Source organism: Rattus norvegicus, chromosome 8, assembly GCF_021556685.1.
Source record: "Rattus norvegicus strain SHRSP/BbbUtx chromosome 8, alternate assembly SHRSP_T2T, whole genome shotgun sequence".
Taxonomy (NCBI): domain Eukaryota; kingdom Metazoa; phylum Chordata; class Mammalia; order Rodentia; family Muridae; genus Rattus; species Rattus norvegicus.
The window spans coordinates 110,987,482-111,003,779 of NC_141541.1; the positions used below are offsets into that span (position 1 = coordinate 110,987,482).

The 16,298-nt window shown below is 45.7% G+C and overlaps 2 protein-coding genes across 54 annotated transcripts in view; one reads left to right on the forward strand and one right to left on the reverse strand.

The window, feature by feature from the left end:
• Positions 1 to 16,298, reverse strand: part of Cep63 (centrosomal protein 63) — a 51,469-nt gene that overhangs the window by 34,959 nt on the left and 212 nt on the right. For 10 of the 51 annotated variants that reach the window (XR_015626498.1, XR_015626507.1, XR_015626508.1 and 7 more), the window contains exons 1-5: positions 7,825 to 8,128; positions 5,581 to 5,618; positions 3,825 to 3,857; positions 1,848 to 1,916; positions 805 to 982 (exon numbers count right to left, since the gene is read on the reverse strand). Coding sequence is in view for 22 of the 51 variants with exons in the window: in XM_087561327.1 (XP_087417453.1) it covers positions 805 to 982; positions 1,848 to 1,916; positions 3,825 to 3,857; positions 5,581 to 5,609 (309 nt within the window). In the remaining 29 variants the exon portion in view is untranslated. 51 annotated transcript variants of the gene reach the window in all.
• On the forward strand, positions 7,856 to 16,270 carry Anapc13 (anaphase promoting complex subunit 13). 3 transcript variants are annotated; one of them, NM_001173983.3, is made up of 3 exons: positions 7,856 to 7,908; positions 11,510 to 11,635; positions 15,834 to 16,270. In NM_001173983.3, the coding sequence occupies exons 2-3, from the start codon at positions 11,537 to 11,539 to the stop codon at positions 15,957 to 15,959; spliced, it is 225 nt and encodes a 74-aa protein (NP_001167454.1). In that variant the 5' UTR covers positions 7,856 to 7,908; positions 11,510 to 11,536; the 3' UTR covers positions 15,960 to 16,270. The 3 variants fall into 3 exon arrangements, with proteins under 3 accessions (NP_001167454.1, XP_087419861.1, XP_087419862.1); XM_087563735.1 differs by having other exon boundaries at positions 7,865 to 8,264; positions 15,834 to 16,231; XM_087563736.1 differs by lacking the exon at positions 7,856 to 7,908 and adding an exon at positions 8,493 to 8,601 and having other exon boundaries at positions 15,834 to 16,231.

Sequence of the window (16,298 nt, forward strand, 5' to 3'; positions counted from 1 at the left end):
ACTTAAGAAACATGTTTGGCCAAAGAAGCAAGCAAGCGAGCAAACAGCAAACTGTCACTTAAGGAGTGCTACTGGCCACCCACAGAGACACCAATACGGTAAAACTCAACAAGGAAGCTGATAACACCTTTGATTTGCTCAGAGCAGGCTGCTACCCCAGGCTCATCTACATCAACTTCTTTGGTTCTTTTCTTCCTAATCTTCATATAGAACAACAAAATAAAAGATCTAGAGTTTGAAAAAAAAAAAAAAAAAAAAAAGAAACATGTTTGGCATAAAAGGTTAAACTACCACAAAGATGAATCCAGGGTCTGGGCGTGGGTTGCTCCAGTGTATTACATACATGCATGCACATGGGTGTATTACATACATGCATGCACATGGGTGTATTACATACATGCATGCACATGGGTGTATTACATACATGCATGCACATGGGTGTATTACATACATGCATGCACATGGGTGTATTACATACATGCATGCACATGGGTGTATTACATACATGCATGCACATGGGTGTATTACATACATGCATGCACATGGGTGTATTACATACATGCATGCACATGGGTGTATTACATACATGCATGCACATGGGTGTATTACATACATGCATGCACATGGGTGTATTACATACATGCATGCACATGGGTGTATTACATACATGCATGCACATGGGTGTATTACATACATGCATGCACATGGGTGTATTACATACATGCATGCACATGGGTTTACTGGACCATGTATAATTTAGAAGCCAGAGTCAAGATAACAAGGGAAGGGAAGGAGCCACTCTACCTCTTTGTGCTTCATGTCCAGCTGACTCCTCAGAGCCTTCAGCTCCCGATCGCGCATGTCCAAACAAGTCTCCAGAGCATGTGTCTGCCCCTCCCACTCAGATTTCTTATGAGCCACCATTATATCGATCTGTTTCATGAGCTCTTGCAATTCTGCTTCACAGGATGTCAAAAATCCCCTACAAACACCAACAGACCAGACACAATTCATGCCCAAGTGGTTTCTCATATTTCACAGATAAAAAATATCACAGACGAAACCTGTCTGAAGAGCTAAAACATTACAGAAGCAAAGCCCAGGGTGCCTGGGCCCTCGCTTCTCATGCTGTCATATGCTGTGCTGCTTAACTCCACACAGTATTTTGCCCTCCTCTAATGAGTAACCTAAAACCGAGCTCACTTGGTGAAACACAGATGGATGATTTACATCTGCAAAGTGAGCCCTGCAGAGCTACTAACCAGGTCTTCTGGGATATTTAGGGGATTCTTTTGGGAAGATCTAGGCAAGCCTATGTCGAATCTCTTTCAGCCAAAATGAACAGCACTGGTAGCAAACAGGCTAAAATGCAGAAAAAGAGCTGTTTCGAGACACTCATCCTTGGGCTGGAGAGATGGCTCAGTGGTTAAGAGCACCAACTGTACTTCCAGAGGTCCTGAGTTCAATTCCCAGCAACCACATGGTGGCTCACAACCATCTGTAATGGGATGTGATGCCCTCTTTGGGGTCTCTGAAGACAGCGACAGTTTATACATAAAATAAATAAACCTCTTTTAAAAAATGAGCAAGATCTACTGCTGTTAATTCCAACTGTTGCTTGGAACACACAGCAGCCTACCTCACTGCTCAAGCCACGGATGCCCTTCTGAGCTGCAGGGGAACTCAAGCGAGGATAGAAGCCAGTGCTCCCTAGTACTGCTGAGAGAAGGCAATGATACAGGTGGGATGCTGTCCACAAACGTGCCACAGCTCAGCTTACCTTTGGTCTAACAGAAGCCAGACAAGTTTGTAAACTGCAATGAGCTCACAGTCAAAGGCAAACTTACCCACTATGCCCCCGAGTTTGTATTCCTTCCAACAAGGCCTCCATCGCCAAATCCCCTTTGTTTTGGCAACTAGGAAAAAAAGAAAAGGAAAAGAAGAGTGAGAAAAATCAATCTCTGTTCTGAATTCCAACAAGTTGGGAAACTTAAGTTAGGTAAGCAAAAGCAATCATAGTGAGAAAATACGAAGCAGCCTAGGATGGCTACAGAAGCAAGGAGTATCATTTAGAAATGCTAGCACCAAATACATCCTAAAAGCAAATAAAATCCTAACTGCTGCTGAAACTAGCCTACAAAGTCAATGAAACACCACATTACTCTAAGCCTTTTTTTTACTGTTTAACCTTAATTTTTGAGATACCGTCTCAGGTCTATGTAGCCCTGGCTGGCCTAGAACCAGCTATGCATGTAGACCAACCAAGCTGGCTTTGAACTCCGAGAGATCCAGCTGCCTTCTGAGTGATAGAATTTAAGGTGTTAGCCACCAGGCCTGACTTTCTATTGTTGTAGTCAAGACTTATTTTTAACTATGTGCTTATGCATGGGTGTATGGACATGTGTCCTTGGAAGCCAGAGGCATTGGAGCTCCAGATCTACATCTGTGAACCAAATTCTGGTCCTCTTAACTGCTGAGCCCTCCTTCTAACCCATCTATGCCTCATTCTTAAAGAATGTTAGGGTAAAGTTATTTTCTCTCAAGGCGCATTAATACAAACCCCTCCACAAAATGAGAGGAATAAACCAGGACCACTGATGAAAGGAAAGCAGTGGTTTTCACTAACATAACAATTACTGTTTCTGACATATGTCCCCCACTCTTCATGCCAAATTACATAGAATTTGAAAATAAAGGTTTAGCACATCCCTCCTTCTTTCTAAACTACTGGTTTCTCGGTGACAGAAAACCAATGTTACTCATCTCTGAGGCCCAGAGTTGAGACCTGTATTTTAACATGGCATTGCTGCTTGCCTTAGGAACCTGCATCTCCCCTTAAGCAAACTGCTCACAGCTGCAGGACTGCCAAGAAGGACCTCAAAGGAAAACGAGAGCAGACAGAAAAGATGGTCTGAAAAGAGAAATTCACACCATGAAGAAAGAATAACCCTAAACTCAGAAGTATCATGAGTTGTGTGGTAAGTTTCTCTTCTTCAGAAATCCTCAGAGGGTCTTTAGCAGACCATCTTTCATTCTGAACAAAGGGCTAGAAAGAAAGCACGTTATTCTCGCAGAGGACCCAGGTTTGATTTCCAGCACCCACATGGCAGCTCATAACTCTCCACAAACTTAGTTTCAAGGCATTACCAAGTATGTGCATAGTGTTGAGATAAGCAAGCAGGCAAAACTCTCATGTACATAAAATAAAACTTAAAAAGAAAAAAGAAAGTCCCTTTCCCTCAGTTTTCAAAGTTTCGAGTCAACCCTGAATTACAGACAAGGCAAGAGGTTAGGGTGTAGATATTTGGTCCCTCTGTCCTAATGCTTTTCCAGAAGCCTTTCCAGATATAATCTGCTTCTCAGAGAACAAACAGTTCGGGTTGTACAAATACCTCTCTACGTAAAAATAAAAGACATGCCCCTTCCCAAGAAATATCCCAATGTGGGATGAAAAAAGAAACAAAATGTCAGCATCCCCGGGTGATGAATGCACAGACAGAAGACACGCAGATGATTCTAGAGACACAGACATGGAGGAGGAGACCAGATGTACAACTAGTGTGCGTATCTGCACCCATCTCTACATGTCCTCACGAGGACTGTGGGCTCTTCCCTCCAACCAGTGTTCTTGATATAGTCCACCAAGACCCAAAGTACAGCCCTACAGGAGAGGCCTCCACACTTTATTCCACTTTCTTCTAAACCACAGTAAGAGTCAAAGTGCAGAGCCGCCCAGACCCAGCCTTTGCTCTGCTCCACCACTGGGAGGCTGTAGAGTCAACACTAGACAGAGGCCCAGAAAGCAATTCTGCTCTGCAACTAACCAGCTTTGTGTCGTCGAACTTCGGTTTTTCCATCTGTAAAATGAAGGGTATGAACAGTGACTGCCAAGGTCTTCATTTCATCCTTTTTTTTATAATTATCTCTCAAAATTACTCCTACTAAAAATATACCTCTTTTGGTCATGCCATTCTTAAACAATAATCTATTTAATAATATATAATTTTGGCATTCGTGTATGAATATTAACAATGTGTGTAATATATGCTATGAGTATTAACAATGTGTGTAATATATGCTAAACTTTAGCGAGTGTTCCCTTTACCTGCCTCTTATACTTTCTATCTTCCTTGTAAAAGGCAGGTGCTACCACTTTGATGAAACAGGGAGAACGGTTTAACTATGTAAAGCTATAGGTTATATTCCTTAAGTTCAAATCCAGGTGATGTGACCCCCCCCCCCCCCCCAGTCCCAAGCAGTGGGCCATCTTTTACATCACTGCCTTCTCAGTGGGCAACAAAATAAAACTGAAGCATATTGCCTAATGGCCACTAGGTGGCAGCAGCACTGTGATAAAACTGCTCAAATACAGGAAAAGCCACCAGGTCAAAACTTAAATCCTAGGATTGAGACAGAGGAATTCTAGTCTAAAACAGGCAGAGATGACCAGCAACGTGCCCTGAACAACGTCTGCTAATGTGAAGTGTGTTTCTTTAACAACACCCTACCCTTCTCTAGGATCAGATACACAGGGAGGACTGAGATTTCCTGCAGATATTTGGTTTCTCACAGCCAATCACTGACTCTGTCCCTAGCCAACATGGCCTGCATTTACTCAACAAGTCACCTGTTTCCTCTTTGGTGGTGCCACGTGACTGTGGCTGAGTATTCTGTGTTCCTAATATTCAATACAGACTTAAGCAAAAACTCGTTGACGATCTGCCACCCCTGACCACCAGCGTCAAATACTAACATAGAGCTCTGTGACGCTGTAAAAAGAGGTAACAATCACCACACACTTCTATGGAGGGCCTGAGATAAGGTGAAAACAGCAAGCTACATAGCAATAAAAAGAAGCGTGTTTGCCTTTGGGTGTGTATTTGCTGAGGAACAAACTGAGCCTATGCAGGGAAGTAATCAGGTGGAGGCATCTACAGCACAGCCTGGGCTTGGGGTTTCGTAGGGGCTATGACAGCATTTTATACCTACTGCTCAGAAAGGGAAAGCAGCAGCAGCAGCACCAGCCTGGGCATGATGCCCACACCTGGAACCCTAGCACATGGGAAGTGGAAGCAGGAAGATCACATTCAAGATCATCCTTGGCTACATAGTAAGATCAAGGACAGCCTGACTCCAAAACCCCGCCAAAGCAAACCTCGGAGGAAATTATCACAACTGTTGGTCTTGAAGGGTACCTATTAGCTAGAAACAAAACAATTTCCAGTATCAAAAAAATACCGGAAATTGTTGGGCTGGAGAGATGGCTCAGTGGTAAAGAGCACTGACTGCTCTTGCAGATGTCCTGAGTTCAATTCCCAGCAACCACATGGTGGCTCACAACCATCTGCCCTCTTCTGGTGTGTCTGAAGACAACTACGATATACTCACCTAAAATAAATAATCCTTTTTAAAAAAAAATTGTTATATGTTCAAACAATTTAAACACATTAAAGTCTATTGGTTTGTTGGTTTGTTGGTTTGTTTTTAAGGTAACGCCCTTGGGTTACTTTTGGAGGTTGCTAAACTACAGATTTAAACACATTCAAGTTTATCTGTTTTAAGGTAGAGCCCTTGGGTTACCTTTGGAGGTTGCTAGGCCACCAATTCATTGCTGTAGTCTGAAAGGAAAGGAACAGAGTTAAGCATTTTCTTGCTATTCCTGGATAAGCTGTATTCAGGATAGTCAGATAAGAGTGCACTGGGCGCATGACCGTGGCTGTCCTGCAGTAACAGACCTGGGCACTATTAGCCATGTTAAATCTCTCTATTGACCAAAGGGCTCCTGGGCAATTTCATGGTGGATCAACTGAGCAGACAGCATAGGAACCACTACATACACAGCTTAATCTCAACATCCCAAGTGGGATGACTCAGACATTACAAGTCTCCCTGATAATGAATGCAACCGATAATTTTCATAATATAAAGCCTATAACTATTACGTTTTTCTTATACCTCCAATCAAAAATCAAGGTTGAATCTAACACTATTTCAAAAGATCATTGTATTTCAACAGAACTTTCTGTAATTATGGAAACATTTTATCTGTATTGATCAAACAGTAGCCACTAGGCAACCTGTGAACGCTGGGTATATCAAATGTGGCTAACGCAATTGAGGAACCAAACTTTTATTTCATTTAAAATATCAGGACTGGCTGATGACTGCCACACTGGACAGTGTAATTCAAGATTTAGCCAGTGGAGGAGAGGTCATAGAAGAGTAGAGGAACATAGTCAAAAATATATACAATCAGTTAAATCTGAATGATAAATGGAGGTAAGAAAATGCTATAGATTAGAGGGCTTTAAAGGCCTAGCAATCGAAGGCAACAGACAGTTCTCTGCAGGAAATCTGGTCCAAGCACAGTATTTCAATTTCAAGCACATATGGAGTAGCTGAAAAACCCTGAACCCATTGGATATTGATATTGTGTATTTGTTATAAATTTGTACTGATATAAAGATAGCACCGTGATTTTGTAAAACTTAAAAAAGCAAATCTAGCCTTTGGCATGGAGAGTACCTTAACTATGTTAGCTATGATAGTGTGGACTAATGCTGTCACCATCAGCCACTACACAGGACAGGAAGGCCTAAGGAACTGTCCCCTACCTCCCCACAGGAGGAAACAGCATCAGCAGATACACATTCTAAAGGGACATGCATCTGTTTATAAATCTCTAACCCATTTTAGTTTGACAACCTCCTTAACTGATCGCTGAGGACGGCACAGTGAAAGACAAGAAGCAGGGACAAAAATTACCTAAAAATGGCGCTGCATTCCAATGAATGAATATAATTCATGAATGAAACGAAGATAATTCGTTTCATCGTATCACTAAGCTACAGCCTTTAAGAGTAGGTGTAAATAGTTAGATAATTAAAGCCATTGATCTTTGACTTACAAAATATAAATACAAAATAAATGCAAATGTTCGAAGAATTGTACAAAGAGCACCTACCCTGCTTTAATAAAGTAATACATTTTAAAACTCTAAATTGGCCTCAAGAAAGAGAACTCAAAAAGCCAGGCGAGGTGGTGCAGATCCTTAACTAGCAGGCAGAGGTAGGTCCATCTACAATGAGGCCAGCCTGGTCGACCAGAGCAACAAAGGAGAGCCGGTGCTAGTTGGAGAGAAAGGGGATCGCTTTGAGCAATAAGTGTACAGTTTATAAATGAAAACTCTGTAACCCCACGATTCTGTGAAGTACAAAAGCCCTTTCCAATCAATCCATTCACGGTCAAGTGTCTCCGCGTAAAGCGTTGTTATCGAACTGCTCTTTCAAAACTTTCACTCGACTTGAAAGCGTTCCGCAATTCGCCTGCATCAGGGGTTCCCGCACCTTTCCTACGAACATTACGAGGGAACCCTGCGGACTTCACGCTGAGTGGCTAATGCTAAGGCCTGGTCCTACACCCGTAGCAGCAGGGTTCCTCCCCGGGAGCGAAGCAACCCGCCCTCCCGCTGGCCGTAGCACCTGGCCGGTCAGCTCAGAGCCCCATAGGGAGGAGACGGAGGAACCCAGGGACGCAGCGGCCGGACAGCAGTGGGCGTGCAGTGGAGGCCCCCGCGGTAGGTGGGCCGCAACGAACTGCGGCCCCGGGCCATGCGGCCAGAAGGTTAGCGGCACCACGGTGGCCAGGGCCGCAAACGCACAACAAGCCGCAGCTCGCCCGTCTTAGGGGCATGCGGTCGGTTACGGAGCGCGCCCCCGGCAGAGCGCGCCCCGGGGCCTGCCCGCCGTTCCTCTGACCGGGAACGCGCGCACGTCACAATAAATCGACGTTCGTCCCGCCCCCTACAGCAGCGAATGGACTCACCTACATACGGGGTATGAGAGCGCCGTGCGTCACGTGACCCGGAAGAAGGGCGGGGCCCGGAGGAAGCCGACGCGCGCTCTGTGGGTAAGGGTTTTTCGCGCCCGCCGCCCGGGTTTCTGAGAGTAGCCAAGCGTTCGCCCTCGACTTCAGTCGTTCAGCGCTTCCAGAAGCGCAGGCCGGTACTCTCAACCGACCTTCAGAGCCACTTCTTTACTGCACGCTGTGCGGAGTGGAACGGAGCACCCATGGCGACGCTCGACCTCCCCCTTGCACTTCCGCACGTAGTAGCTCCAGCACTCGAACCGGAAACGGCTGCAGCGGGTGGTTCTGCGTCTAGTGACCCAAGATGGTGGCCTGCGAAGGCCAATTTTAGTATCGGCCCCCGTGCTTTTAGCTTAGAAATACATTTACAAAGCTGTGATTGTGAAAATACATAAAACGTGAGTATGTCTCATAGGACGTACGCATCTAATATCTAGAAAGAGATGTCTGGACAAAAAAACTCCTGTTGTCACATATTGTGCTCAGAGATCAAGACAATCTGAGAGCTGAGAATTTATCTGGAGGACCGGGCATAGTAAGAGAAGAGTACAAAAAGTTTAAGAAACCTAGAGAGGTTATGCTGTGTCGTAAGGGTTTGGGGCATTGCCTGTGCTTGCTTTTCCCAGGGGGAGCACCCGATCACCTGACCCAGGAAAATAGATGTAGACTCCAAAGCCCTGCCGCGGTTCCTGTTGTTTAGAAGGACGAGCAAGCATAACTGATGAAGTACAGTGGGTGGGTAAAAAGCAAGCCGGTTTGTAGGCATGTGGGAGAGGGTCGTGTTAAAAAACATTGAGGCCGGGCTCAGGGAGTTAAAAAATCATGAGGCCAGGCTCAGAGAGATGGCTCAGGGGTTAAAAACACTGTCTACTCTTCTAGAGGTCCTGAGTTCAATTCCCAGCAACCACATGGTGGCTCACAACCATCTGTAATGAGATCTGGTGCCCTCTTCTGGTCTGCAGGCATACATGCAGGCAGAGAGCTGTATGATATATACATAATAAATAATTAAAAAACAAACAAACAAACATTGAGGCCAGCTTGTTGAAAGATTGGGAATCACCGCATTACCACTGGAGACAGTAGGACTCTGCCAGTCAATCACAAAGCTGACCTAACTTGTTTCATAGATCATTTAATGTGAGCAACAAAGCATTCAAGGACAAAGAGCCTGCTAAAAAACTGGAAGGAAGTCAGAACACTTTAGAAAAGGATGCAGTCTGTATAGGACTGGGAAAATCAGTACAGGAAAGAATGAAATGTAGCCCAAGACACAGCTATAAAAACAAAAGATTGACAGGAAAGGGGAGGAAACTTGTCAAGCCCTAGAGGAGTGACTAGAAGTGGCTCTTCAGCTAGCTTTGCATTATCCACTAGCTAGGGTCTGGTTAAGTCTGAGGAAAACTGCTAAGCCATCACCTGGTTTTCACTCAGCAGGAGGAGCTGACCACCTTTGGCTTCAGTGTTTGTATGCGGGTGTGTGGTGTGTCTGTGTGCATGAGCAGACAAAAAAGGTGTGGTTTCTGCCTACAGGTGGAGTCGTAGATGAGTGTAGAGGTCAGAGGTCAACGTCTGTGTCTTCCTTTATTACTTTGAATCTTAAACTAAACCTGGAACTTTCTGATTCAACTAGACTGCCTGGCAGCCTCCCGGAGGACACAAGTGTGTGCCATCGTGCCAGGCTTTTTACGTGGGTGCCAGCAATCTGAAGTCAGGTCCCTTGTTTGCACAGCAAGCACTTCAGTCCACTGAACCTCCTTCTGGGCCCCATCTTGTTTAATTTTTTAAAGTGAAAGCCCTTTCCCTCCTGCAGACTCGGTAGATAGTGCTAGCTTTGCCTTTACACCATTGGAGACAAGCACATAGCCGTATGGCAAAGTTTGTTTCTTGCTTGAGTCTCCCTTCTCTCAGAAACAGCAGTTCCTGAGAGAGCTACTGGTGCTAACCCTTAGGACCTTTCCTTGGGTTGCCACTTTGTGGCAAGAAGCACAATAGGCTGTGTCTGTGATAAGGAACAAACTTGGAAGCCAGAAACCCAAAAAGCACTGCTTGACGACCAGTCTTTTGAGTTAGACTGCAACAGTTTGAGGAGAAACATGTGAAGCAGTCTGTGGTCAGGGGCCTAAGCAAGCATCCTGAGCCTTTGGAACAGACACTGAGGAAAGCCAACAAGACGGCCTAGTGGCTTACAGGCAACCTGAGTTCAATCTCTGGGACCCACTTGATGGAAGAAGAGAACCAAAATCGCCACGTTGTCCTTTGACTTCCACATGTACATACACAAATAAACAGGGTTTTTTTTTTTTTTTTTCAAGAAGGATGAAGGCTGGATGTTGGGATCGCAGCACAAAGATCCCTGCACCCACAAATATCCAGGGAAAATGTTAAACGTGCAGGATTGTTTTTCCAATGGTAAGATGTAAAACCTGTTCTTCTATCCAAAGAGCTGGGAATTGGAAGTGATTAACAGTCCTGTAATCTGAGTGATCTGTTGGGCCAGACCACATCAGGCTCCTACAGCCAGGGCGAAGGTCGCTGATAGCCCAGGTGAACTCTCTTGCTGTATGACTGAGACCTTCCTTGGACCCCAGTACCTATCTCTAGAACCCGCCTTCTTGGAAGGAATGTCGTGGACCCTAAGTGCAGTTTTAATGTAATTACACTTTCTTGTGCACCAGAAATTGTTATACCAGGAAACTCTTTTTCAAATCATACCAGTTTAAGTCCGTTAGAAATAAACCTCCTGGCATCAAACTCCCCAAGTCTAAGCCAGACTGGTGAAATTTCACTTCATCCTCACCTCCCTGGACTCCTGCAGGATCCCCCTCAGCTGGGGATGTAAGTCAGTTGTCAGCGTGCTTAACCTGTATACACAAAGCCCTGGGTCTGTTCCCAATACCTCACAAAGCAGAGACGGTGGCACAGGCCTGTAATCCCATTGGTAGAGGCAGGAGGATTAGGAGCTTAAGGCTGCTTTCGGTTACAGAGAATTTGAGACTCTCAAAAAACAAAAAGGAGGAAGCCCAAGGGGACAAAGAACCTGGAACTGCCACCGTTGATCTTAAACTTTTACTGTTGAGTTCAGTCTGGATGCTCTTTAAGAAAGGAAGTGGTTCCCTGGGTAAGCCTAACTGCCCACATTGTTCCTGCGCTAAGGATTAGCAGCTGGCCTATGGTTGGTCACCTTATGATTCCCAGTTCAGTGTCACCCAGCATGTTCCCTTAGCTCCTGTGCCTTAAAAATGCCAGTGTTTGAATAAGACAGGTGGAGACTTGTGCCAAATAGTGGGGGAGGGCTTAAGGAGCAGGAGATGACACTCAGACCAAGCCAGTCTGAGTCAAGTCAGAGACTCATCGAAGACATCACAAGCAGGGAAGGGTGATTCTGTAAGATCATAAAGATAAAAGAAAGGACCTTATTCAGAAGACAAGTTTGCCCTCTGGTTACACGGCAGCCTAATCCATCAAGCACCTGTCAGCAGAGGTGAGAACTGTGGCCTTGATGTCATCTGACACAAGATGGGACTCTCCTGGGGTGATGTTAAATACAGTAACAAAACCAGTTTCAAGCTAAAAGCAATCCTGGTACTGGATTATACTGTACCTTCATAGTGTTAAAAAAAATTACCTCTTTGGCTTACAGACCTGACAAGATCAAAGCTGCAGGAGGATGGACAGTGAGGTACAGCGAGATGGAAGGATCTTGGATCTTATTGACGACGCTTGGCGGGAGGACAAGCTGCCATATGAGGATGTAGCGATTCCACTGGTGGGTTGTAATTGGGGCTCAGGAAAAGGAGTCTGAGAGAGAATGTGGGGAGACTCAGTGGGGGTTGGTGGGAAGTGAAAGCTTAGGGCCCAGGAACCCAACTGGCTGGTGTAACCAACTTCATTAGAGATCACATCAGGACTGGAGCCCAGATACTTGGAGCCACAAAAGCCCAGAGGGAGGCCAAAGCCCAGGAAGGCCAAAGCCCGAGGGAGGCCAAGTGTGAGTTTAGCACATCACACCCAGGAGCAAGGAGCATGCTGGCTTATCAGTCTTTTTTGTTCTTGTTTTAAGGTTTATTTGTTTTTATTTATATGTATATATGTATGTGAGAATGTCTGCCACCATGTGCAGGTGGGGAGAGGGACAGAAGAAGGCGTCAAATCCCTGGAGCTGGACGTACAGGTAGTTAGAGGTCACTTGGCATAGGTGCTGAGAACAAAGCTTGGAGCCTCTAGAAGAGCAGTAGGTGATCTTACCACTGAGCCACCCCCCAGCCCTTAGGGTTTATTTCCATTTGTGTCTGTGTGAGTGTGTGTGATGTGAGTGTCTGGGGTACAGTGAGGGAGTGTGTAAGTGCAGGTGCCCTCAGAGGCGGGAAGAGGGTGTTGGATCCCTTGGAGCTAGAGTTAAAGGCAGGTGTGAACCACCCAAAGTGAGTGCCAAAAACCAAACAGTGTCCTCTGCAAAAGCAGTGGAGCCCTTAACCTCTGAGCCGCCTCTCAGCCCCTCCCTTGGCGTTTCTGAAACACTGGCAACTAGCTGCCTAGAGTCTGCCTTGCCTCTCCCCTTCGGCCTTCTGACATACAAGCTCTCATGACACCTTTTCTTTGCTGATCTCTGGGAAACTCCCTTAAAAGGTTGAGCTTTTGCTTATGTAGATTTTTTTTTTTTAAACTCTTATTGATGTTACAAAGGCCTAACAAAAGACAAGGAAAACAGAGTCTGGGGACTTTCTCTGAACAGTGCATAACTTCCAGGAACACTGCCTGCTGCTGCTACTTTACAAAGAAAATACTCAGCTCACCTGCACTCTCTTTCTAGAGTAGGAGGTGGGAATGAGGTGGGAATGCGTTCAGTGGCCAGTCAATCACGGCTTAGTCACAGTTCAGGACAATAAAATAGTAAGAATTGTAGCCACCATGTATTACCAGTTTCAAGGCTGGCATTATCTGTAATCCTGAAGACAGTTACAGGGGAGGCAGGGGTATCTCCATTTGGCAAGAAAAAAGTAGGAAAAGAGAGGCGCATTTACCTCAAGACTAGTGACTAGTAGGTCAGATTTCATGTCTCAGTCTGCAAAGCTCAAAGTCTGTAAGCTTCTGTCCGTCCGTCCGTCCGTCCATCCATCTTCTCCAACATCTACTGTGTGCCCTAAGGTTATATAAGGTTATAAGATAAAGTTCCTGTTGGGGGCCAGGGATCGAGAGAGAGAGGCAGGTTGCTACCTAATGACACTACCAAGCAGAGGGAATGAGTAGCCAAGTGGGGAATGGCTAGAGGCCTGGTATGCAGTAGAAATGCTTCAGAGAAGTCGTAAGGCTCACGGAAGAACCAGGAGTGTAGTGTGCTACACAGGGTACTGTAGCGGAGAGTGTAGCAGGCGGAGATTTTAAAGCACGATGGGAGATGGTGAAGCAGTGGGCTGTAATTACCTTTGTAGTTAGGAGGCAAAAAGTTGGGCATAGTTTTTGAGAAGGTGTTTGTGCCCCACTTAGGCCTCCTTCTCTGGGATCTAGGGATGAAAGGTCCGTGGAGCGAAGGTGCCATCTCACATGTGTCTTTCAGAAAGGATTTGTAGCGTTGCAGAGACAGCCTGACAGAAGAAAGGGCCAGGGGGCACCAAGTAGGATGCTTCTGCAATGCAGCAGCCTAGGCATGGGAGGAAAGCCAGAACAGCACCAAGAAAAGGGCAGTGACTTACTGCTCCGCACAGCAAGGTTTAAGGAATGTGGTTGGGAATGAAGAGGGACATCCCTCTGCTGACTTCCTGGTGGCAGCCTGGTCCTGTTGCTCATCCATACAATTTTGTGATTCTAAAGGAATGCGTCTAACTGTTAAACTTTTGCTGCATTAACAAACCATCCTGAAACTTAGTGGCTTACAATAACAACTGCTTGGTCATGGTGTTATAACTCAGTGGGGAACTCTGGTCCACACCAGTTCAGCCATCTAAGGCCAGGCTTGCTGGCACTGCCCTGTCAGCCAGCAGACTAGCTGGAGCTGGGCGGTGCAGGACGGCTCACATGTCTGGCAGGTAACAGGATGTCTCCAGGAACAGGATGGCTGGGTCTCGGTACACATCACCAAGCAGGGCTTCAGGACCTGGGCTTCAGGTTCAACAGCGATACCGAAGGGAAGTGCAGAGCCTGAGAGTTCAGGCCTAGAACTCCCCATATCTGCCTTCTTCTGAGGAGAGCAAGTCTGTGGCCAATCCACAGGCACCCTCAGGGACAGACTCTGGCTTGGCAGGAGCAGCTGAGACAACTGCAGCTGTTGGTGAAGTCCCCCGTGAATGTTGTGCTCACGGTACTTGTGTTAGGTGGGCATGTTTCAACTAGTTTGACATGGTAGTATTCATCACAAGAATTAATAGTCACCAACCAAAGGATACATCAATTGAGGAAGCCTGGCGTGCCCTTAGAGGGCATGAAATTAAACCAGTACCTTTGGATAAAGTAGTTCTTAATCGAAGGCCTGTTTCTTTTTTGTGACCTGTAGATAATTACTAAGGTCAGGTTTCTAAATGGACTAGAGAATGACAAACCTCTGGATCCGTTTACAGAATGTTGACTCTCATTTTACGTTTTTAAAGCAGGTGCATGTGACGCAAACACATTTGGGTTTTTCTTGTATGTGTGTGCCTGTGTGCCATGACACGCGTGTAGAACTCAGCCTTGGCAGCAAGTGCCATTACCCACTGAACCATTTTACTGGACCTGGTTCAAATACATCTTGTAGCTAAATATCATGTTCTGTTTGTTGAACATAATTTTAAAAAGAAAACTACCTCCATATCATATAAGTGGGAAACCCTAATTCTGAATATTAAGCAGTAGTTTGCTAACACAGAGTGTAAGTTGAGGGAATTGCACAGAAATACATGGTATCCGTGAACTCTGGAGCCATGCGTGGGTCTAGTGTGGCCACACGGCTTATCTAGGTAAGAAAATGGCTCTTGGGCTTGGAGTTAGTCTTTACTGCGATTTCCCACTAGGGGGAGCTCACATCTGATACATTGTCACTGTCCCTTATCCAGCCTATATTGTCACTAAAGTGTTTTGGGTGCAGCATTTTTTTCTTGATATAATTTCTGTATTTGAAAACATATCAGCAAGTGAGATTGGCCCTTAAAGCATTTTCAGTAGGCTCTGCATTGACTCTGGTCAGTGTTCTCAGCGTGCCCTAGAGTAGCATTGACTCTGGTCTGTGTTCTCAGCGTGCCCTAGAGTAGCATTGACTCTGGTCAGTGTGCCCTAGAGTAGCATTGACTCTGGTCTGTGTTCTCAGTGTGCCCTAGAGTAGCATTGACTCTGGTCAGTGTTCTCAGCGTGCCCTGGAGTACTGAGCATCGTACACAGTATGCACTAGACATAAATGTCTTCTCTCTATCTTCCCCCAAGGCAGAGACATGAAAAAGAGCTCATTTCTTTCTCCAATTTTTGAGAGTGGAAACAAAGCATCCCCCACCAAGGGTTTGAGTTACCTCATCACCCAAATAAGCCAGCCCTAAGCCCTCCTGCCCCACTGCCTTTTGTACGAAAACCAGAGTCATAGGGCCTAGCATTCCATGCCGCAAGGGGAAGCAAGCCACACTGAACAGAACCTCTGATATCTTCCATACATCTGTTGTTTTGACTCTTTCTTTAGAACATGCATATCAGCTATGCTGACTGTTCTTAGGCCCTCACAGGCTTGAATTCCTAATGCACTCCTGTTTTCAGAAGTAACTGCAAGGCCAGGTCCACACCTCTAAGGGGGATAGGAAAGAGACTTGGGAGTGATCGGCTGAGAGTGTGGCTCAGGGATAGAGTGTAGCGTGACTTGACAGGCCCCGAGCTCAGTCCCCAGCAGTGCAGAAACACAGTTCAGGATGACATAGTGAGTTTGGGGCCAGCCTAGGCTACATGAGACCCATCTCAAAAGTATATAGAAAGGACACTTCCTGATGGCTGTTATGGGGATGCTTCCCTTCCAGAGTGAGCTTCCTGAGCCTGAGCAAGACAACGGCGGCACCACAGAGTCTGTGAAAGAACAGGAGATGAAGTGGACAGACCTGGCCTTGCAGGGCCTCCACGAGAACGTCCCACCCACTGGAAACTGATGCTGGGCTCCTTCCCACAGATGGGGTTTTCAAAAATACACGGATAAAAATGTTTTCTCTGTCTCCAAACTCAGATCTTTAGTAATAAATCAACACTCAAAAAAACATACCACCCACTTGGTTTTTTACCAACAACAGCGTGAAAATATTCTGAATGAGAAACTGAGACTTCTCAGGAATGCAGACTATGTGGCTCTTGAGGCCTATGACTAGCCAGTCATTCAGGCACTTGTGTTTGAACATAGTTGATTAAACGTTTGCCTTCAGCTCCAGTTTTTTTGTTTTTTTGGTTTTTTTTTTTTTTTTTTTTTGGTTTTTTTTTCGGAGCTGGGGACCGAA